The sequence below is a fragment of the Martes martes genome, assembly GCF_963455335.1.
Source record: "Martes martes genome assembly, chromosome: 4".
NCBI lineage: Eukaryota > Metazoa > Chordata > Mammalia > Carnivora > Mustelidae > Martes > Martes martes.
The window spans coordinates 87,500,965-87,524,842 of NC_137891.1; the positions used below are offsets into that span (position 1 = coordinate 87,500,965).

The following is a 23,878-nucleotide window of genomic DNA, read 5'->3' on the forward strand; positions in this document are numbered from 1 at the left end:
TCTATGAAAGCTGTTTCTGTCATACGTAATGTCTTTAATCACAATTTTTAAAAAAATTTCTCAAGAAAGGGGAGTTCAAACCTATAGAAAAATTGAAAAAAAAATAGATCTTCAACCATATCTTCATCTAGATTCACTAATTGTCACAATTTGCTGCATTTGCTTTATCACTTTTCACGCACACTTACACATTTTCTGAATAATTTAAAAATAAGTTGCAAACATTCTGACATTTCTCCCTAAACACTTTAGCATTTCTCCCTTAAAAATAAAGACATTGTCCTATATCACTACATACCATTATTACATACAACAAATTTAATACTGACTTAATATTAAGTTATATACAATCCATATTTAAATTTCTTCAATTGTGAAAAAAATATCCTATATATAGCTGTTGTATTAGTTTCCATGGCCTAATTGGAAATAGTCTTTGCAGTTGTAACAAATTACAGTTGATCCTTTTTTTTTTTTTTTTTTTTTGGTGAAGGGGTTTTTATTTGTTAATACATCTGAAAAGAATGCATATACAAAGAACTGGGACATGAGAAAGCATTGGTTCAACAGTAATCAATCTACAAGAATTAGGATTAGGGGAAGATGAAGAAGATTACCCAAACATTTTTTAAAAAATTGGAAACTGCTACCAAAATAAGTGGATAAAATTCCTATTAACACTCACAAAGAGTCTTAAGACTCCATGATTTTTTAAAAATTAAATTAGAGCCCTCAACTAGCTACTCCAGGGCTCCCATATGCAAAACAGAAATAAGGGGATTCCCCTGACTGGTCTCACGTTGTTAAATGTTCTCCCCACCCCACCTGCACTCCCAACTTCTTCATCCTCCCAGCTTGAAAGAGGATGTGCATCATTCCAAAGATCTGTCTCCTAGCGCCACCCCTCACATTTCCTCGATTTACCAGGTCTTCAACTGTATTCTAGAACACCGTATTGTACACTATTAAGCTGGATATCTCTGCTAAGCGTGTAAGACAATGACTGATGGGGAAAAAATGTTCTTTAATTACGTACTCAATCCATTTGGTGTACTTCCAATGGTGCAATACTTTTCTTCATTTATCAGTGAAAGAAGTTAGAAATTAACTTCAAAAAAAAATCAGCAAATGGCAAACAAATTTCCTTGAAAGTCACAGTCACATATAGAGTGTGCATCCTAGAAGAGAGGAGGGGCAAGACACGTTCCACCCACTTTCGTGAGTTTCATCAAATAATGGACCTACTTAAGGGTAGAGAGAAAAGGCAACTTTCAAAAAGGAGTTGTTTTTTTTTTTTTTTGAGACTTTTTTTTTTTAATAGAGATCACAAGTAGGCAGAGAGGCACGCAGAGAGAGAGAGAGAGAAAGGGAAGCAGACTCCCCGCCGAGCAGAGAGCCTGATGCAGGGCTCGATGGGGGGCTCGATGGGGGGCTCGATCCCAGGACCCTGGGATCATGACCTGAGCTGAAGGCAGAGGCTTTAACCCACTGAGCCACCTAGGCACCCCTGAAGGAGTATGTTTTTAAATGAGGCATTTACTATACTCCTTCCTAAGAGCACGAGGTGAAGAACAAGTTTCCTAAACTAGATCTAGGAAGTGGAATGTGGAATCAATCCGTCCTCCACCCCTTAAGGGCTGTCCAATGGTTAATGAATTTAAAAAACATGACTAAATAAAAACAACCCCCCCAACACTCCCTGTACTGCACCCCACTGCCCCCACCAAAACCAGAAACAAACAAACAAAATTAAATGTCCCAGATTATTCTCCAGAGTGGATGGAGCCTGGAAGCAACTTCAATATCCTACATTAATCTGCTAGAGTCATCACAAGCATGCCTTGCTTTTAAACAAATGACAAAACAATAACTAGTACGAATCACTTTTCTGACAATACACAATTACTCAAATTAGAGAGGGGTAAGGGAACCATACGTCCGGGCCTTGTCTCACATGAGTGCATGTGGGTAGGTGCAGACATTTGTCATTATTGCAAAAATGAATTTTAATCTTTAATCTTGAGTTTGATTTAAAATAGCTTTTAGTATGATGCTGACACCAGCCGTAGGGAAAGGGCTCTGGAGAGACGTTCACAGCAGCACACACCGGCGGCTCTTCTCTGGTCCGGCAAGCTCCAAGGAAGCCCATGTTGCTTCGTCAAATACATTCTTCAGGCCTTTCCGTGCCAGTGCAAAACACTCCACACACCCAACTGCCTTCAGGTCCCCAGGCCAGCTTTTCAACCGTCCCTGGAGTGATAGGCTTCTGTCTGTTGTTGGCAAGTTTCTCAGTCATAGAGGGGTCATCTCAGATATGAATTTGGATCCCAACAAGCAAGAAAGGAGTGTTTGGACAATGGGGTGTTATCTCAGGCACCCACTTTTCCTTCACATTTTCAAATGAGGATGGTGAGACCACTGACGAACAGATGAAAATATACCTGTTTGTGGATAACTCAGTGGTCGTAATCTGTCACAATCCTCTTGCCCTGCAGTGTCAAGAAGTCCAAGAGTATATGCCCTCCACCAATCGTAACTGACTGCATCCTTGTCAAAAACAGCCGGTACATGGGCAGGTGGAAATCCGTTTGTTGTGTAGGATATCAGGAGACATGTTTTACCAACGGCACCATTGTCCACAACAACACTCTTCATTGTCTGCAGTGCAGACACCACTCTGTATCCACTTGAAGTATTTCAGATTCGATGATGACCTCAGCTTCTCCACCGGGGCACTGGCAACACCACCTACAGTTGATCCTTGAACAACAATGGGCTTGGGGCACGGACCCTTGAGTAGTCAAAAATCTGCATATGAATTTTGATTTCCCCCCAAACGACTACTAGTCTACTGTTGACTGGAAGGAAGGCCTTCTGATAACATCAGTCATTAACACATAGTTCGTGTCATATACTATTTTCTTATAATAAAGTAGGCTAAAGAGAAGAAAATGTGATTAAAATCATGAGGAAAATACATTTGGAGTTCTGGCCGCATTTATCCAAAAAATGTGTACAAGTGGACCTGTGCAGTTCAAATGTGTTGTTCAGTGGTCAACTAACTGTATTACAAACTTTGTGGCTTAAAACACACATGTATTCTCTTACAGTTCTAGAGATCAGAAATATAAAATCAGCTTCACCAAGTGGAAATCAAGATTGTACTCTCTCCAAAGGCTCTATGAAGAGACTCAATTTCCATGCATTTTCCAGCTTCTAGGCGGGGACCTTTCTCTGCTCGTGGTCCTTTCTTTCCTCTTCAAAGGTGTCATATCATCTTCAAATCTCTCTCTGCTTTCATCACCATTTTCCGCCCTTGACCTTTCTGCTTTACTCTGATAAGGGCCCTGGTGATTACATTTGGGGCTCACCCAAATAATTGAGGATAATCTCCCTATTTCAAAATCGTATCAGTAAAGTCCCCTTTGCCATATAAGGTAACATTCACAGATTCTACAGACTTAGATGTGCATGTAATTGGGGGCCATGTGCAGTTTACCACAGCTGTTGACTACTGTTAGGCATTGAATTTTGTCCTCTAAAACGATATGTTGAAATCTAACTCGCCAGGGCCTTAGAATGTGGCCTTATTTGGAAGTAGGGTCTTTGCAGTGATGTACAGGCATAACTCTGACATATTGTGGGTTAGGTTCCAGACCACCACAATAAAGCAAATATTGCAATAAAGCAAATCAAATGAAATTTTGAGTTACTCAGTACATATAAAAGTTATGTTTACACTGTGTTGTATTTTATTAAGTGTGCAATAGCATTATGTAGAAAAAAAACAACCCGATATATATACCTTAATTACAAAATATTTTATTGATAAAAATGCTAACAATCATCTGAGCTTTCAGCAAGCTGTGATCACTGATTACAGGTTGCCATAACAATAATAATGAAAAGTTTGAACTGTTGTGAGAATTACCAAAATGTGATAGACATATTGAGTGAGCAAATGGTGTTGGAAAAATGATGCCAATGGGCTCGCTCCACATAGGGTTGGCGCAAGCCTTCAATTTGTAAACAGTGCATTACCTGCAAAGCACAATAAAATGAGATTTGCCTGTAATCAATTTAAAATGAGGTCATTAGGGTGGGCCCAAATCCCATGTGACTATGAACATGAAAATGTACAAACACACAGGAAGAAAACTGAGCCAGAGGTCGGAGTTATGCAGTCACATGCCAAAAAAATCACTGGAGCTACCAGAAGCTGGGAAAAAACAGAGGATTCTCCTTAAGAGCCTTCAGAGGGACCGGGTCCTGGCAACACCTTGACTTCAGATTCCTAGCCTCCAGAACTAGGGCAGAATAAATCCCTGTTGTTGTTGTTTTAAATGATTTTATTTATTTATTTGAGAGAGAGTGAGAGAGATCACAAGTAGGCAGGGAGGCAGGCAGAGAGAGAGGGCGAAGCAGGCTCCCCACCAAGCAGAGCTCCCGATGTGGGGCTCGATCCCAGGACCCTGAGATCATGACTTGGGCGGAAGGCAAAGACTTAACCTACTGAGCCACCCAGGCGCCCCAAATTCCTGTTGTTTTAAGACACTCAGTTTCTGGCCCTCTGTTATGGAAGCCCTGAGAAACTCATACAAATACTAAGATTTTTAGTAATAGAATTACATTAAGTTTTTAAATAAAATCTCAGATTTCTTTAAATCCCAGACATTCCTTCTGGATGGTAATATTAATCTTTGGCCCTGGTGAAGTATTGATTTTAATTTAACTTGGAGACTTGGTCCAAATGTGCAATTGGAGCACCTCTATTTTTTTCTTATCTACCTCATTTAACCTCTTTGAGACCTTTCGGGACAAACGGTCTATCATTGCTTATGCTGGGAAATTGTGTTATTATTTCCCAAACATTTCAAGATTCAAACTAGTTTAAATGAAAGTATGTCAGATAAATGGGCTTAACTGGATGTCCGACGGTAGAACAGGGCTTCCAGTCTGGCTGAATTCCATGAGTGGTTGGTTCAGTTATCCGATTCTCCCCTGAGGATGTACTTTTTCCTTTACTGGGATCATGACCCCAGCTGAAGGCAGACACTTAACAACTGAGCCACCCAGGTGCCCCCCAGTATTCCATTTTGATTTACGGCCCCAGTTGTTCAGAGGCGTTCTGGGGGGCTCAGTCGGTTAAGCATCTGACTCTTAATTTCAGGTTAGGTCATGATCTCAGAGTCTGGAGGATCAATCCTGCCTCATGCTCCCGGATCAGCAGGGAGTCTGCTTGAGATTCTCTCCCTCTCCCTCCCTGCCTGCTCCACCCCCCTGCCCCCACTATCTCTCAAATAAACAAATCTTTAAATGAACAAAAAAACCCACACAGCACTAATTGTTCAAACCAAAAACTTAGGGGTTTTGCTCTTACATAATCTTATTTCTCACCAAAACCAGTCCATTTTACCTCCAAAATATAATCCTAATTCCAACATAGCTAACCATCACCATTACCATCACTGTATTCCAATCCAAAGTGTCTAGACTTCCTAGGGGTTCTCACACTTAGGCACCCATTGGAATCACCCAAAGGATCTGTTAACACAGATTATCAGGGCCCGAAATTCTCACTTTTAATAGATTTTTCTGGGTAATGCTGATGCTCCTGATCTGGAGACCAGATTTCAGGAAACACTGCTCTAGTCCGCAACACTACAATAGCCTCCTAATTGGTTTTTTTGCTCCTGCTGTGGGCAACCTAGGGTCTATGACCACTAAGCAACCAGAGTAATCTTTTTTAAGGTTATACAGATCCCCGCCGAAAACATTCCAAGAGTTCCCAAAACACTGAGAACAAACTCTCAAGCCAATCAACTTCCTTTTCACTTTCCCAACCATATTGGGCTTTCTGCTGCTCTAGCATTTCAGTCTCTTTCCTGCTTCAGAAATTACCCATTTCTCGTTCCCAATATGTGAAAATAGACGTTAAATCGGACAAACTAATCTAACAATTCTTGGGGAAAATCACTATTACCGTATTTTAGGCAGGTTTTGTGGGATTTGATTAGGGGTAGAGAAGGCAGAAAGAAGGCACCGTCACGAAGGGTTAATTCCTCTTTCAAAATCAGCTTCAATTTTCCTAATGGGAGAATTTTCCATAAATGATATAGGGAGGTGTTTGTAAATCGAGGATACCGACTCGAGGGATTTGTTGGAACCAAATATAAAAGCCATCACTTCTTAGCATACATAATGAAATATTTAAGTACACGATAGGATTGCTGGTTTTATCCTGACGACTATCTTATCGTGCATAAATAAGTTTATGAAGATCAACACAGCCTTTCTCAGTCTAACGTAGTAGTGTACATGTTCAACTGCACGTAGCAAAACCAAAGCCAGTTTCAAGAACAGTCCTCTCCGACAAGCCACATCATACCTACACCCCAGTTCGTTTTTCACCAACCTAAGTAGGCATAAACTATTCTATCGCTTAACTGAAAAGAAACGGAACAGGCATGAATTTAATGTACTAGAAAGAATCCCAATAAACATAGTAGGAGTTATACATAACACAGCACGTGAACAGCTTCTTTCACGGAGAAGATGGCTGGCTCTGAAAAGAGCCTTTTGGAGCGAAGCGGCCGGCGCCCCGGGCGAGCGCCGCGTCCCGGCGGGGACTCACTTGGAGCTGGTGTACTTGGTGACCGCCTTGGTGCCCTCGGACACGGCGTGCTTGGCCAGCTCGCCGGGCAGCAGCAGGCGCACGGCCGTCTGGATCTCCCGCGACGTGATGGTGGAGCGCTTGTTGTAATGCGCCAGGCGGGAGGCCTCGCCGGCGATGCGCTCGAAGATGTCGTTGACGAAGGAGTTCATGATGCCCATGGCCTTGGACGAGATGCCGGTGTCCGGGTGCACCTGCTTGAGCACCTTGTACACGTAGATGGAGTAACTCTCCTTGCGGCTGCGCTTGCGCTTCTTGCCATCCTTCTTCTGGGCTTTGGTGACCGCTTTCTTGGCGCCCTTCTTGGGCGCGGGAGCGGATTTGGCCGGCTCGGGCATAGCGGGAAGCGCGAGCGACACGCGAGAGCCGTCCGCAGGCGCACGCAGCGCAGTAAGGCCCAGGCGGCCGGAAGCGCCTCGCTACTTAGAGAGGCCGTAGGCAAATTAAGGCTCTGCTTGGGCTGCGTGGTGATTCGCGAGTTTTCGGCGGCGCTCCTGCGCGGAGGGACGAGATTATGGAAATGAGCGGATTCTGGCCGAGCCACGCTATTGGCCGTGAGGACAAAGATGCGCTTCAGCCAATGGAAGGGCTGGGTGGACAATCCGGGTTCTGCCTATAAAAGGGTGAAGCGGGGTGGTGCGCGGCGACTTTGTCGGTGGCCTATCGGGAGGTGTTTTGCGGGAGCGTGGCCGTCATGTCTGGTCGTGGCAAGCAAGGAGGCAAGGCCCGCGCCAAGGCCAAGTCGCGGTCGTCTCGCGCCGGCCTGCAGTTCCCGGTGGGCCGAGTGCACCGGCTGCTACGCAAGGGCAACTACGCCGAGCGGGTGGGGGCCGGCGCGCCGGTGTACATGGCGGCGGTGCTGGAGTACCTGACGGCGGAGATCCTGGAGCTGGCGGGGAACGCGGCCCGAGACAACAAGAAGACGCGCATCATCCCCCGCCACCTCCAGCTGGCCATCCGCAACGACGAGGAGCTCAACAAGCTGTTGGGCAAAGTCACCATCGCCCAGGGCGGCGTCCTGCCCAACATCCAGGCCGTGTTGCTCCCCAAGAAGACGGAGAGCCACCACAAGGCAAAGGGCAAGTGAGGCCGGCGTCCTGAGGCCCAGCCAGCCCTGGTATGGAAGGGGACACCTGTGAAATCAAAGGCTCTTTTAAGAGCCACCCACTCTCTCAAATAAAAGAGTTGTTACAGTAGCCAGCTTGCTCCGTTCCGCCTTTGCGGGTGGTGGGCCGATCCCCTCGGAGACACCGCGGCGAGGGGAGGGGAAGGGGTTGCCCTTCCCCCGTTGCTCGCCTCCAACCCTGAGCTCTCGACCATCTTTATTTTGTTGGGTGGCTCGTAGACCTCAGGACTGGACGCAGGGAGAGGGGTCAGGCCTCTTGGGGTGCAGCCACGCTCGATTGGGTCAGGAGTACTGTTGGGCGGCCCCGGACTCTTTTTAAGTGGGGGCCGAGGGCGCAGCTGGCCCGCTTCCCGAGGCCTTTGCCCAACGCACACGTGCACCCCCTGCCGGCCGGCAAGGGAGCGGGCAGTTTGCGGGAGTGCGGCGGACCTGGTCCTGGGCTTTACTGAGCGGGCTGTTGGTCAAGTAAAAGTGAGGGACGGCCTTGGCAGCGGCGGTGCGGGCCCCCACTTAGCTTCCTGGAGGCGGGATCTCGCGCTCGGAAGGCGGAGGAGGGGTTGAGGGGATGAGGTGAGACCACTTTCCGACCTGAAAAGCCCCGACAGGCGGGGGGGGGGGGGGAAGGCCCGTCAGACGGAACGAGGGGGCTCTGCAAGGGTAACAAGGCGTTTTGGGGGACGGAGCCAACGCACGATTGAGGTCGAGTTGGGGAGACAGCGTGGGAAGGAACGGGGAGCCGTGTGTTCTACGGGGCTGAAGGGCTGGGGAGGAACAACATCCTGACCCGGTTGCGAGCCAACACGCCCCTCCCCCGCCCGCCGAAAAGAAAGGAAAAACAAGGTGCGGAAGGCTGTTGGCAACCTGGAGAGTAAGCGAGGCGGGCGAGGCAGGGAGGATTCTGCCCAAGCCAATGGGTGACGCCAGGACGGGTGACGTCACGGCCAATGGGCAGGCAGCGCGGGACTTTCAAGTGTTGTCCCGCCCAATCGGAGACAAGACGGTGCCTATAAAAAGTGGGGCGGCGGGCGGAGGCGGCGTTAGTGTGGCTGCGGCAGCGCGGGTGACGAGGTGATTTGGTTGGTATGGCTCGCACGAAGCAGACCGCCCGCAAGTCGACCGGTGGCAAGGCCCCGCGCAAGCAGCTGGCCACCAAGGCGGCCCGTAAGAGCGCGCCGGCCACGGGCGGCGTGAAGAAGCCGCACCGCTACCGGCCGGGCACCGTGGCCCTGCGGGAGATCCGGCGCTACCAGAAGTCCACAGAGCTGCTGATCCGCAAGCTGCCGTTCCAGCGGCTGGTGCGCGAGATCGCGCAGGACTTCAAGACGGACCTGCGCTTCCAGAGCTCGGCAGTCATGGCGCTGCAGGAGGCGAGCGAGGCCTACCTGGTGGGGCTGTTCGAGGACACGAACCTGTGCGCCATCCACGCCAAGCGCGTCACCATCATGCCCAAGGACATCCAGCTGGCGCGCCGCATCCGCGGGGAGCGGGCTTGAGTGAGCGCTCGGCTCGAGGTTCCATCCCATCCAAAGGCTCTTTTCAGAGCCACCCACGACAGCACTCGGAGGAAGCTGTGCCACTTAAGTGTCCAGGTGTCCGTCCACCCCGGACACGTGATGTAAAGGTCACGCGCCGGGTCCAGGTGCCCTGTTAGCTGTCTTTTCTCTTCGAGGCGGCTAGCTCCCCCCACACACCAAGTTCCGCTTCTGCGAGATGCCGGTGCGTGCTCGCTTTACTCTGGGACGCGGGGGGAGGTGTGTGGTCTTTTCGTCGCTCCACCGTGACCTAGGTTGTAAGCTGTCCGAGCAGGAGAAGAGGGGCTTTCAGGCTCGAGGGGAGCCCGAGACGACCAAGAATCCTTAGGGAACGCTTGGGACTCGCCTTCCAGAGCGCGCCCCACGCCTTTCTAGGCCACCGGGAGTGGCGTTCGCGCCAGCGACCTCCACTTCCCCGCCGGAAGTGGCCCCGAGAGGCACAGCGCTCCAGCTGGGGAGGGAAATCGCCACCTTCTTATGGCCCGACCTCTGCCGGGTCAAGTTCGGGATTTCTGAGTTTTGAGTGTACCTAATCCTGCCATTTTTCACAGGTAGGATAAGTCCTATCTTTTATCTCTAAGAATTAGGGTCGCAGGGACCGGCTGGAACGTGACTGGTGAGCTGGGCCTTCGCTGATGCACTCTCCGCATAGACCCGTAGAAGTGAGACTCGTGTGTTCTGTGAAGGTCTCTAAAAGCTTGGACTCCTGTCTGGATTTTCTGTTCAGACTCGGAATTGTTTTTTTTTGTTGTTGTTGGTGGTGGTGGTTTTTTTTGTTTTTTTTTTAAGAATTTATTTATTTATTTGAGAGACAGAGATCACGAGTAAGCACAGAGGCGGGCAGAGAGGAGGAAGCAGGCTCCCCGCTGAGCAGAGAGCCGGATGTGGGGCTCGATCCCAGGACCCGGGGATCATGACCCCAGCTGAAGGCAGAGGCTTAACCCGCTGAGCCACCCAGGTGCCCCCAGACTCGGAATTGTTAGGACACGTGGGAACTCTTCAGGTATCTGAGAGGTTACCCAGAGAAAGAACAGATAGGGGGCTTCTGAGTGAAAGTTCTTGGGAAGAGTAAAGAGACAGTCCTCCTTTGGGAGATGAATTTCCCCACAATCAGAAAATAATGAGGGTGCAGGCCTTAGGAATGGTTCTTGCACCATTTAGGAAGTGAAAGTGCAAGCCCTCTGGAGTGGGATGGAGTCTTGCCGACTCCCCTCCACAGAGCTATACAGGTCTGAGATGCTACGGGTACAGGTGCAAATGCTCTGCTGGTCTTAGATGACACCTCTTTTTAACCTTAGTCACTTCCTTGCCCTGGAATGGGCCAAGACTTGGGTTTTCTGTTTTGTTGCAGCGCAGTGACAGGTTAAAAACATTCCAGCAGAAATTCACAAGGGAAAGAAGAGGAAAGGAAGGAAACAGTTCTGTTTTGTTTTGTAAGTTCCTGGTCCCTCTCCTGAAAAGCTGGAGACCAGTGTATTTTCGTAGGGACTGGGTCACACCAATCTCCAGGGCATACCCCCAGCCCTCAGTGCAGGATAGTTCCATGGGTCTTGTGTCTGTACTATCTGAGTTAAGAAGTAGCTTTTAGAGGTGGGGGTGGGAGAGGGCACCACCTTTGCACCTATCATCTCATCCATCCATCTTTCAGGCACATAATAGGGCTTTCTGAGGTACAATCTGAGGCTCTCAGGTGTGGCTTGTCCAACATCTCAGGCCCAGGAGTGGCTGAACTGACCCTGGAAGCTGTGATGTTGGTTATAGGTGTCAGTCCTCTACATCTCGCACTTGCCCCCAGTATCACACTGCTTTAATCTACCAGTCTGAGTGCCTCTAACCTCCAGGAAGTCTCCCTGTCTGAACCTCAAAGGGAAATTTAGTGGCATTGTTGCTAGTCAGAAATAGAAGAAAATCTTGTGTTCCTGTTACTAGAAAAGCCTCCCCTCCCAGCAATCTTTCCAATCTTTAAGAGACCAGCACAGACAGTACATCAATACAAAATAATAATTTAAAATGTAAGTTTTCATATTTAATAATTTCTGTACTTTACTGTCTACTCTTAGGTAAAAGTTAAGAGATAGTTAAGGACAAGGTAAATAAATGTTTTTCCTGTAGGGATTAGCTTCTACATGTCTAGCTGGGTTGCAGGAAAAGTCTACCCTGAACCTTCTTTTTTTTTTTTTAAAGAATTTTATTCATTTATTTGACAGAGAGCACAAGCTAGGGGAAAGGCAGAAGGAGAGGGAGAAACAGGTTCCCCACTGAGCAGAAAGCCTGTTGCAGGACCCTGGGATCTTAAACTGAGCCAAAGGCAGGCATTTAACCGACTGAGTCACCCCGGTGCCCCAGAACCTGGGATTTTCAAGAAGTGAAAACCAGTTTTTGTTCAGATTTAAATTGGCCTTAGGGTAGAGGGTGTGCTTGCATGTGTAGATGTAAGCTCTGTGGTATGGCCCTGTGGGCACTACCTTTTCTTCCTTGGAAGAGGACTTGGTCTCCCGGTTCACACCCTCTCCTAGTCATCCTTATCCTTCTCCACATCCCCATCTCAAACTTCTCGTGTTCTCCTCCTCTTCTCTGCCAGGCCCACCGATATTCCTGGTTTCAGCCATGCTGGCCTTGGCTTTTTCTTCCTTCCAGCTCAAAGGAGATCGTGGATTCCCTGCTTGTCCTATCTCTGCTTCTCTCAAGTGCTCCCAAGTTGGTATTTTCTGCCATGTCCCCTGTCTTGAGCTGTACACCAATATTTTTAACTGCCGGGTGGCCAGTTTCTTCGGGATAGGTTAATAAGCCCTTCACACTCATCTTATTTCTAAAAGTACATCATCCTTCTTCCCAAAGCTATTTTCCCCCTTCCATATTCACCATCTTGCTGAAAGATACCTTCATCCCCCAGGCTGTTCGGGGCAGAAGTTCCTTCCTCTTCCCCTTTGTCCAAATTTCAGGAGGCACCAAATGTTATCAAATTTACTTTCTGACTTTCAATTCCATCACCCTTTCTCTATCCATCCAGAGTCTGTGTTAACTGAGCCCACCCCGCCACCCCCCACTCTGATCTGGAGGATTAAGCTTTCAGGCTAGACTCTGTCCTGCCAGTAAGCTTCCACTCTGTCACTCTCGTGTTTTAATTTTTTCTACCTCCTTCCCATTCCCGTCAGGTTAAAGCCTACCTTCTTTGGTATGGTAGTTCAGAGCAATGGAGGTTAAATAACTAGTTGGGGCTCAGCCGTTAGACGAACCCAACCTTGAAGGCCTTGACTTCAGCAGGTAAATCTCGGTAGGCCTTACTTTTCCAGTTTGTAAAATGGGGACATTTGTAAAATGGGAACATCTTGCAAATAGTGTTTTTGGAAATATTAAAAGTGACCATTCTTAAGGAACCTAGCACAATGTCTGGTCCAGAATAAAACATTCACATAACATTCAGTTAATTTGAGCTACTTTATTAACCGTTATTAAATTTAAAAGATCCCAATAAGAATTGATGTACATCTAATTTCTGCCATTTCTCAGAGCCTTCCCAGCTTTTGGACCCCCTGCCAGGCAAACAAGTAAGTTCTAGCCCCATGGAACATCTGCAATCCCCAAGGATACCATGTCTTCACACATTCCATTTCTTCTATCTAGAATTTCTTCTGTCCTCCCCTTTTTTGTAACCCCAAGAATCCCTGCTCGTTCTTCAAGATCCAACCCTATGTAGCCCCCCCTTCCCTTTGTCTTCCTCCTCCTCATCTCCTTGCCTCTCCCTCTACCTCTACTTACTCCCCTTCCTTTACCCTCAGCAGTAGGCCAGCAGCATTGCTCAGGGTGAAGATCATCTTGTTTTCCCTCTTGTTCAGGCCTGTGGCATCAGCACCCAGGGTGCATGGCATGCCCCAGGGAGTCAGGAAATGCTTGACGAGGGGCCCGCCCTTTGGCTTTTACATGAAGAAGTTGGGAATAAGAGGCCCCAGCTCGTGGGTCCCTGCAGTTAGAGATGAAGAGGAGGTCTGAACTGGACCTCGGCAAAGAACTTCCAAGGTCCTTGGGGGCGTGTCTTGGAACGTGGGAGCAAGAAAGTGCCCGAGAGCAGAGTGTCTGGAAAACCTGTTCCTGGTGATAGTAACTGAGAAAAGAGTTCCCTGAGCTCTACCCCCACCAGCACCCCCAATCTGTTCCTGAATGTAGATGATCTGGGGAGAAATGTCTCCCTTTATATCCCCAAAGACCTCAGATTTAGAACTGCTAATTGGATTTTTTGAGGATGTAATGGGGGACCAGGAGCAGACAGTACAGTGTACGCAAGGAGAGGTGGGAAGAGGAGGAAGGATGGCACAGGAGAGGCAAGGGGATAGAAAACGAGGCCCAGGGTCCTTGCTGCTACAAACTGGGCTTGACGTCTGAGGCCCATTGCAGGTAGTACCAGGGCTCCTGACCCCTAACCAGGGAAAGCCTCCCAAGAGAAAAGACCGGGATCTCTATTTCTTCCTGTGTAAAGCAGGATCATAAATGCACCCAGTGCACGAATGTCGTGAGGATGAAGAGAGACCATATAGTCCACACAAAATGCTTGGAACAGAGCCTTACATGTCATCATAAATCAGTATTAATAGTATCATTAACATCGAGGGTGTAAATATTAGTGACCTTCATAGGAATTGGTGTAAGTTACAACCCTGTCAAGTCACAATCATGACACACATAAAAACTGACGAATAATTGTAACTACACGACCAGCTTCTAGACTGTGTGAGTCTGGCAGTGATAATATCTAGGTCCAGGTTCCTAGATGGCTTAGGGCTCATCTTTCACTCACCTGTCATTCAATTCACAATAAGCCTGGGAGTAAGGAAGGGCTTTTTTTTCTTTTTAAGATTTTATTTATTTGTCAGAGAGAGAGAGCACAAGCAGGGGGAGCAGCAGGCAGAGAGAGAAGGAGGCTCCCCGCTGAGCAGGAAGCCCGATGCAGGACTTGATCCTAGGACCCAGGCAGACGCTTAACCAACTGTGCCACCCAGGCGTCCCTGGTTCCTGTTTTCTAAATCAATTCTACCACCTGCTAATGGGTTACAACCTGCAACTGAAAACCACTGCAATAAAGAAAATTATGAACAAAGTAAAATCATCACTGAAATGAAAAATTGTTATTATTTTGTTTGGCAGGAATCCTAGCATCTCTTCATGCCTGGAAGCACATGCATGAGTTTGCAACATTTATGGAAATGAGTTCTCCAGGCTGTGTGAGGAGCCCTGCGCTATAACGGAAGGCATGCTGTGCCAGGTGGCAGAGAAGGTTCGGATGAGTTCTCCAGAAGCTCAGAGGGAAAGGTGACTTCTAACAGAGGGAATCAGGGAGCTCTTCCTGTAGGAGAACTTGGGCTGAGGCAAGGAGTCTTAATCCAGGCAGAGAAACGAGAAAAAGATGAGGAGAACTGTGAGTGGAGGCCAGATCACAGCGTGACCCAAGGGTGGGAATGGGAAATGACTTTTCAGTCATTTCTGACTCTGAGGCCAGCTTCTGGGGGGTCTTTTTGCGGGTCAGCATGCTGACCTGGGGAGGGGTAAATTTTATTCTGTAAACAGCATAGGGAAAAGGATTACAGAAAAGGAAGCAAAATATGTAACAAATACATAAAGAGAGATGCTCAGAAATATTAGCAATGAGATGCACCCAGGTGGCTCAGTGAGTTAAGCGTCTGGCTCTTGACTTTGGCTTAGGTCATGACTGCAGGATCATGAAACAGAGCCCTGTGTCAGGCTCACAACTGGGCACAAGCCTGCTTAACATTCTCCCTCTCCCTCCGCCCCTCCCTACCTCCCAAAACTTGTGCTCACGCATGCTTTCTATCTCTCAAAAAATATATAAATAAATAAGCAAATAAATAGATAAATAAATAAAAGTAATCAGAGAAAGGCAAATTAAAGCAATAGGAGATGGCACTTTACTCTGGACACTGGGAAATATTGGAAAGCTGAATAATGCCAAGGGTTAGCTGGAATGGAGGGCTTCAATGGTTGGTGTTCTGCTGGTGGGGTGTGGACTAGGAAAGCCTTTCTGAAGAGCAGCCTGGTGCCTCTTAGACCAATTAGGGATACACATGCGAGGAAGCAACAATTCTGTTTTTGGGTTTTTTTTTTAAAGTTTTTAAAATTTATTTGACAGAGAGAGAGACACAGTGAGAGAGAGAGCACAAGCAGGGGGAGTGGGAGAGGGAGAAGCAGACTCTCCACTGAACAGGGAGCCCCATGTGGGGCTTGATCCCAAGACCCTGGGATCATGACCTGAGCCGAAGGCAGACGCTTAATGACTGAGCCACCCAGACACCCCAGCAATTCTGCTTTTGAATATTTATTCAAAACTTTGCCCACAGGCCTATCAGGGCACATGACAGTAGAAACCATGTGGATATTTGTCACTGGGAGAGCAGTTGGAGAAAGCATTCTGGGTTCACTCCCTGGGGGACTCTGCGGCAGGAAGAGACAGTGGATTAAATGGACACATAACTAGGACAGATCTTAAAAACATAGTTCTGAGGGAAATAAGATAATGAATGGAATTCGATGTAAAACAATACTATTTATGTTAATTGAAAGACGTAAGTATATTTTGCAATCATGCATAGAAACAAAAAGATAGTTAAAACATAGTAGAATGGTTTTCTGTGTGGAGTGCAGGAACGTTTGGGAAATGAGGATAAAAGAGAACAAGGAAAGGTAGGGAAGCCAATAAAGGGTTGTGCCTCAAGTAGGTGGGTCACAGAATGAGAGCTGTGTGTAAAGAAGGCCAATCTGGGGTGAAGGCGCAAAAGGAGTGAGAGGTGAGTAGCGCCCAAGGTGGGAGGCCAGGACAGAGGTCACAGATGAGGGGTGTTGAGGATGAGAACAAGGAAATCAGCCACAGCGATGGAGGGGAGGGAAAGTTTTGACATTTTTGCATGTGGAAGATTGCCGTAGCCTGGAATGGGGAAGGGACAGAAGAGGTTGTTGTGGCCAAAAGTGATCAAAGATTTCTCCAGACCTTCCTGCCTGAGTGACTAGGAGGATGTCACCTTCACAGGAATAGGCAGCCTGGGAGGGGGCGCCACTGAGGTTTGCACATCAAGCCCCACGAGGTCAGAGCTGTCAATAGACAGGGGCAAGTAGCTGTGACCTTCAGGCAGCTGGGAATGTGGATCTGGCCCTAGATCTAGTTACCCGGCTAGGTTCTCTCATCTGCCCTTAGGAGCTAGAGAAACACTTGGGCGGTCCTGGGAAGAGCTTGTAAAGACATGGCCCAAAGGAGAGGCCTCTTAGAAACATCTACACCACTTAGGGGTCTGGTGGGGAATGGAAGCTGGTGCCAAGTTTTGTCCTGGAACCAGAGGGAATATTTAGATTATTTATTTTTTATTTGTTATTTTTATAAGTATATATTCATATTTACATAAAATACATAATATATTTATATATTTATATTTATAACATATAATATATTTATGTAAATATAAATATATATTATATAAATATTTATAAAAATATATAAATAACAAATCTATATATAAATATATAATAAAATATATGAATATACACTTATATATAAATATATAAATAATACATTATAAAAATATTTTTATGCATTTATTATATATATTTATTATGTTATAGTATTGTTATTATATTTTCTCATTATATTTAATGAGAAAATTGGACCAGATGGGGTCCTTTCCATCACCAATATTGTGTGGTTTTTAATTAACAGTTAACTCAAATCAAAGAATGGTATCTAAATTCCACCCAAATGCCCCCACAAATTTGGGGAAACCAGGGATTTCCATGCCTCCTGCCAGCACCATCTCTTTGTCCAGTATCTTCTTCAGTGCTGCTGCCACCATTCTTGTCCAGGGCCCTCTCTGGCTTATAACAGCCTGCTAACTGGTTTCAGTTTCTCATTCTCCACCCCCTTCAGTCCAGCTTGCACCCAAAAAGGTCACTCTAAACTTGCCCAGAATCAACCCAGATCTCTAGGCTTTATTCTTTTGACTCTAATCGCCTCTGTCTTGTCTCAAGATTCTCCAAGATTCAGCTTTTTGGGGTGTTGTTAGCTATGGTATTGTGATATACAATAAGAAATATATATTTGGCCTTTGTCCCAGTTAATCTCACTCTCTAAAGCTATATAAACTCTATATAAACTTCTTCTGTCTCAATGTGCCTCATTCTTATTAAAGGATGTAGCTTCTCATTTAAAAGATGCTTCTTGGGGCACCTGGGTGGCTCAGTGGGTTAAGCCTCTGCCTTAGGCTCAGGTCATGATCTCAGGGTCCTGGGATCGAGCCCCTCATCGGGCTCTCTGTTCAGTGGGGAGCCTGCTTTCCTCTCTCTCTCTCTGCCTGCTTCTCTGCCTACTTGTGATCTCTCTTTTTGTGTCAAAGAAATAAATAAAATCTTCAAAAAAAAAGATGCTTCTTATTTACTCAGACTCATGTTAATGGATATGTAGGTACTATCCAGGTTTTTGCCACTAAAAACACTACTACAATTTATTATCCTTGTGCACAGAACTTAGAGTATATTTTTCAGTAATTTTGGTAATTATTGCTAAATGGTCTTCCAAAAATTTCGGTACAACAGGCTCTGGACGTCGGTTAACTTTTAAATCTGACTGGTTTGTTATCTGGTTCTGAATCTCACAGTCCCTCTCAGGCACCCGGATGAGTAAAAAGTTAGGTGTTTCCTGGTCTTGCACATTCTCTGAAGGCAGCGGTTCCTCTCCAGCCCATCAGGGCCCCTGCTCTGGGCTAAACTTTGAGCTTCTGATTAAGTTTTCTCAGCCAGGTTTTGATTTCAGGTCTCTGTTTCTTTTTAAACAGTCTTTTTTTTTTTTTTTAAGATTTTATTTATTTATTTGACAGAGATCACAAGTAGGCACAGGATGCAGGCAGAGAGAGAGGAGGAAACAGGCTGCCTGCGGAGCAGAGAGCCCGATGCGGGGCTCGATTCTAGGACCCTGAGATCACGACCTGAGCCGAAGGCAGAGGCTTTAACCCACTGAGCCACCCAGGTGCCCCTCGAGTTTCTGTTTCTTTGATTGCTCTTTTTCCCTTCCTCTCTTCCTTTACTACTTGGTTTTTGTGTTTAGCTCTCTTTGAGGGTTTATCATTACATTGCCCTGGCATTGCAAAGCTGTAGAAAAGGAAATGAAGGGCTGGTGCCCCTTGGGTCATCGGGATGACCTCCTGGGTCCTTGCTCAGCCCATTCCAGCCTGGTCCGTGACTCTGTAGACTCACAAATTTCATTTACTGGTAGGCTGGGTGTAGGGGTCTCTGAGGACCTAGATCGCACTAACCAGACTCTGAGGGACAAATGCATAAACCCTAATAATAACTGTTCTCATTAATAGGAAGTAGCATGTATTGAGTGCCAGACATAGGGCTAACTGCTTTGTAAACATTAATACATGTTATCCACATAAAACCCTGACACAGTAAATATTCTTTCCCTCCCAATACTACTAATAAAGAATATGCAGTTCAGAGATTAAGGAATTTCCCCAAGGTTTTAATGTTAGTAAATAGTGAAGTTAAGACCCTAACCCGAAGAGTCTGGTTCTAGAAACTGTGCCCTTAATTTCTGATGAGAAGTGGAACTGATTCACTCATTAGCTCCCTGCTGGCAAACCTGTACAGGAAGCCAAACTTCAGTCAGAAAGTTGGGGAGGAGCATGGAGGCAGGTGACTCAGGCGCTGCCATTATTGAGTCGGAATGCTGTTTCACTCTAAAGGTGGCCTCATTGCAGGAATTGGATATGCTCCCTAGAGCCAGGATCCCATCTGCCCTGGAGGGTATCTGGATGGTCACAATGCCATGGTTGTGTCTTTACCGAGCCACGCCTTGTTTCTAGCCCTCTTCTATAACGTAGTTGTTGTGGTAAGAAATTACTTCGCTGTAATCATGGCTTCCCACTCTGTCTCCAGACAAGGAATCCCAGAATTCACCGAACACAAAGGTTCACAGGCCATATGAAGACAGATATACCAAATCACACAGTTAATTACAACCAGTTAACACATACACCAAGGAGGAAGGGGAAGGTGATGGGGGAAATCAGCACACTTAGAAGAGGGTGTAGTGATGGCAGAAGCACCACACAGTGTCCAACCTTGACTTACACGATCTGTCCCAGCTCGATCAGCCTTCCCAACCCATGCTGCAGTTAAGAGGATTACAGCTGAGCAGGAGCGTGGAGGCTCAGCAGATGGAAGGTGTCTGAAGCTAACTTATGCTCACTCCATCACAATAACCTGCTGAATAGCTATGGATTTCCCTGTGTGTGGCAGGCAGAGGACGTACTGGGCCGAGGTTGGTCTCACCAATGGATGGCTGATTTAAGGCCTGAACACTGGGTACCTCATGTACATCATGAATATTCAACATGGCTCTTGGCCCTTCCAACCCCACCTCCATATCTTTGTTTACCACACATACTCTACTTACGTTATTTCTGTTAACGTGTCTCAAAAGCTATGCTTACTTATTATCTACAATTAGTTTCTTCCCTCTTATTTTTCTTTCTATAGAAGAATTGACTTTTTTTTTTTTTTTTTTTTTGAGAGGGAGAGGTTTGGCAAAAGGGGAGAGACAGAGTCTTAAGCAGGCTCCATGCCCAGTGCAGAGCCCAAAGCGGGGCTTAATCTCACAACCCTGAGATCATGACCTGAGCCAAAACCAAGAGTCAGACACTTCACCACCTCAGCCACCCATGTGCCCCAAGAAGTGAATATTCTTAAATAATACATTTAACACATTATAACAGTCAACTCAGCTGGGGAATCTATTTGATTCTTTAAGATGACTTTACGTTTTTCTGGTTTAATCCTGAAAACTATGGCCCTGCCAACCTGTTCAGACCTCATTTTTATCACTGTCACCATCCTCTCAAAATTTTGGCTGTACTGTCTCCCCACCACACTCATTATAGAGCATGTAAGAACTAGATTGGGTGAAATAGGCAATAAATACACCAACTTTAGTTTCTTTTTTTATTACTCCAGGGCTTTAATCTTTCACATAGATCTCCTTTGATCCTTAAAACATTCCGGTGAGAAAGACAGGAATTCTCGGTAACACTAAAGATGAGAAAACTGAACTTTGGCAAAGCTAAGATTTGTCATGGTTCATACAGCCCAGACTCCCTCTCTACCTATCTATCTATCTATCTATCTATTATCTATCTTGTGATTGTTTGGGGGGAAAATTATACATGCTTATTTTAAGAAATTCAAACAATTCAGAAATGTTCAACAAATGTAACAAAAACCAACACCAAGAAATCATTCTACAATTTTTTTAAAGATTTTATTTATTTATTTATTTGACAGACAGAGATCATATGTAGGCAGAGAGGCAGGCAGAGAAAGAGGAAGGGAAGCAGGCTCCCTTTCGAGCAGAGAGCCCAACGCAGGGCTCGATCCCAGGACCTTGGGATCATGACCTGAGCCAAAGGCAGAGACTCCAACCCACTGAGCCACTCAGGTGCTCCCATTCTACAATTTTTATAAACCTTCCTGGTAATTCTCCATACAGCCATAAATATCTATATTATATATATATATGTATGTATATATAATTTAAAACTTTCTGTGTAAATGATAGCTCAGGTCTTTTGGCTCAAGTAGAGAAGTAACATGTTAGAAGTAGCATAGCTAGAATAGGAAGCACAGAGTGAAAGGTTTCCAAGGAAGAAAATAAGAACGTAGTGAAGGATGACTCAGCAGCGGCTGGCCTGGGTTTCTGGGAGGATAATGCAGCTATTCTGACAAGTAGGGAGCCTTGGAAAGGGAAGGTCAGGCTTCAGACTGGTCCACTGTGAGGTTTGATTGGCCAGCAGGACACTTAAGTGCCTCTACTTCCATGTGGAGGTAGACCAGCAGACTGGATTCTATAATCATGGAGATATATATATATATATATATATATATATATATATATATATATTCTAGTCGAAGTCCTGAAATCACCCAGGGAGGAAATCACAGGTGGCAGCCACGGCTGGTTCACAGAGAGCATCTGAGTCATTCAGGGGTGGAAATGAGAAATAAATTATCTTGTCGGAGATTAAAGAGATTAAGTAGCTATATTCATGTTACAGATGGTTAGGAGCAATAACAAAAAGCCACATATTAACGCAAAAAGATGCAGAACGTGTATTCTGTAATTCGGCAATACTCAGGCTGGGTAGAGCTAACAGAAGATTCAGTTATGCCATATAGTAGTATTTAGTGAAGGAGAGAAGATGAGAACAAGGATCACTGTTAAAATCACTGTAAAGAAGATGCCTAATTAATAGGTAAAGGACCATAGCTTGGAGAAACTTGAGAAGAAAAAACATATCCATTGATTACAAAATTCAATAGTATTAAAACACAAGCCGTTATTATTTAGGAAAACAAGCTGGCTACACTTTTCATTCATACATCTTTTATGTTTGCCCCAAATACTTTGAGGAAACAAGCTGTTTTACCTTTTCCTTCTGTAATATTTTGTACTAGAGAAAATTTACTAGGATCATTTCCCCAGCATTTGTGTGTGTGTGTGTTTATTCCCTTCAAAAAAAGCAAAATTTAACATTTTGGTAAACAAATTAGGGCAATATATATTCAGATGTAAATACTTTAGTTTCATTTAGAGAAAAACTGCTACGTAGACCAGAGATTCTCAAACTGGGTATCATAATCACCTGGAAGGTTTGTTAATACACAGATTGCTAGGTCTTACTCCTTTGAATTTCAGTAAGTCTGGGTGGATCCAAGATTTTGCATTTCTAAGGAGTTCCCAGGTGATCTGAAGTTCTAGACGAGAGACTACATTTGAGAACGGCCAGTTTAGGCAAAGGACGTGTTCCCCACCCTCTTCCGTTATTCTCTGAGTTCTCTTCAAACTTTGGTATCTCCTCCTCCAGAGTACCTCAGTGAGGATCAGATATAGTCAATCCTCATTGCCCTTAAAATAAAACAAACAAACAAACAAACAAACAAAAACACAGTGATAATTGTCACAAGCCCCACTTCCACAGCCAGTATTTCCCATTTCCCAGCAACCGGGGACTTCCGCAGGGTTAGGACTCCTACGGAAATTATTGTCTACATTTCTCATCCTATTGGACCTGTGCAACGTGTGCCATTCTGCCATTTATGTAAACATATATGTATTTTATGTATTTTTCCTCCAACAGGGCAAATCTCTCATCCTTTGGCTTTCTGGCGTCTCCATTGCTAAGCCCCAGGTTTTACACCTAGTCCACCTTCAAGTGTTTGATGCTAATGAGAGCAGCCAAGTGTGGAGACCAATCAAAGTAAGAGCGAGCCTATCTGTGGGGAGCTGACCTAGTATTTTTTGTCTCAACTACATACATAGACAAATTCATCTGTAAAATTATAAGCCAGGAATGCTGAAAAAAAATTTCTGCTTGCAAATGTAGTAACACAAAACTATAATTAGGTTTAAGGATAAGCAATGTGGAACCACCACTCAATCCAAATCAGAACAATTAGAAGTAGTAGTGCTGGGACGCCTGGGCCACTCAGGCGGTTAAGCAGCTGCCTTCGGCTTAGGTCCTGGGATCGAGTTCCTTATCTGGCTCCTTGCTCGGTGGGGAGCCCGCTTTTCTCTCTCCCTCTGCCTGCCACTCTGCCTGCTTGTGCTCTCTCTGTCAAATAAATAAATACGATCTTTAAAAAAACAAAAAAAGTGGTAGTGCAGAGAATGCCTTACTGTGATCTAGTCTAGATCAATTGGTCTAGAACAATTTGCTTTATTTTGTCAAAAATTGTGCTTTCTGTATTGATGGGTATATTCCTACAGGTCTCTACAACAGACCCTAACAGAAAAAGTCAAATACCTGAATTAACTGTTTCCTCCAGACTTGCTTCCATGATGTTAAAACTATATGGTTTGCTTGGCGCTCGCTCTCTCTCTCTCTCTCTCTGTATGTGTGTGTGTGTGTATATATATATATATATATATTTTTTTTTTTAACTTATTTGTCAGAGCACAAGTAGGGGAATCAGCAGACAGAGGGAAAAGCAGGCTTCCTGCTGAGCAAGGAGCTGGATTCAGGACTCAATCCCAGAACCCTGGGATCATGACCTGAGCTCAAGGTCATGAGCCACTTAGGGAGCCACCCAGGCGTCCAAGTTTGCTCAGCTTTTATTGAAGCTGCATCTGCATCTTTGCAATGTCTTCACTGAAATCGTCTTCTAGGCCTTTGATTTAAGTTCTTCCTTGGATATAGCATCAAAAAAGACCAAAAAAAAAAAAAAAAGGTACTCAGCAGACAATATGCCACACTTGTTCTAAAACTGCACTAATGAGCTCATCTGTTCTAATAACCTAGATTTATCCTGAATGTTGGCTGGTTGATGACTGCACTTCAGTGCTCTTGCACCTTTTGGGTAAGAAGAATACAGATCACAAAACAAGGCCCACTATGAAGAGGGCCCTTAAGCCATCTAGTCCCCACCCTCTTGCTGTAGAGGTGGGAAGTGAAACCAAAAATAAATTGAGGCTTAAATCCACCGAACAGCCTAGCCAGC

At 45.5% G+C, this 23,878-nt stretch overlaps 3 protein-coding genes and 1 pseudogene across 4 annotated transcripts; 2 read left to right on the forward strand and 2 right to left on the reverse strand.

Annotated features, from left to right (window-relative positions):
- Nucleotides 1–2,091: 2,091 nt before the first annotated feature.
- LOC308341629 (cell division control protein 42 homolog) lies at nucleotides 2,092–4,833 on the reverse strand (annotated as a pseudogene). Its single transcript has 2 exons — nucleotides 4,789–4,833; nucleotides 2,092–2,658 (listed from the first exon to the last, which is right to left on the reverse strand). The product of its transcript is annotated as a cell division control protein 42 homolog (transcript).
- Nucleotides 4,834–6,599: 1,766 nt separating this feature from the next.
- Nucleotides 6,600–7,011, reverse strand: LOC308341081 (histone H2B type 2-E-like; the record flags this gene model as incomplete). The annotated part of the gene is made up of 1 exon (XM_080800731.1): nucleotides 6,600–7,011. One exon carries the CDS (start codon nucleotides 7,009–7,011, stop codon nucleotides 6,631–6,633), a length of 381 nt encoding a protein of 126 aa, XP_080656857.1. The 3' UTR covers nucleotides 6,600–6,630.
- A 310-nt stretch (nucleotides 7,012–7,321) lies between these two features.
- LOC308342224 (histone H2A type 2-A) lies at nucleotides 7,322–7,869 on the forward strand. The gene has a single exon (XM_080802523.1). It carries the CDS (start codon nucleotides 7,368–7,370, stop codon nucleotides 7,758–7,760), a length of 393 nt encoding a protein of 130 aa, XP_080658649.1. The 5' UTR covers nucleotides 7,322–7,367; the 3' UTR covers nucleotides 7,761–7,869.
- A 1,012-nt stretch (nucleotides 7,870–8,881) lies between these two features.
- LOC308342225 (histone H3.2) lies at nucleotides 8,882–9,292 on the forward strand (the record flags this gene model as incomplete). The annotated part of the gene is made up of 1 exon (XM_080802524.1): nucleotides 8,882–9,292. One exon carries the CDS (start codon nucleotides 8,882–8,884, stop codon nucleotides 9,290–9,292), a length of 411 nt encoding a protein of 136 aa, XP_080658650.1.
- Nucleotides 9,293–23,878: the final 14,586 nt, after the last annotated feature.

Excerpts from the sequence above, each read along its gene's own strand:
- LOC308342224 (XM_080802523.1), top strand. The coding sequence starts at position 7,368 with ATGTCTGGTCGTGGCAAGCAAGGAGGCAAGGCCCGCGCCAAGGCCAAG.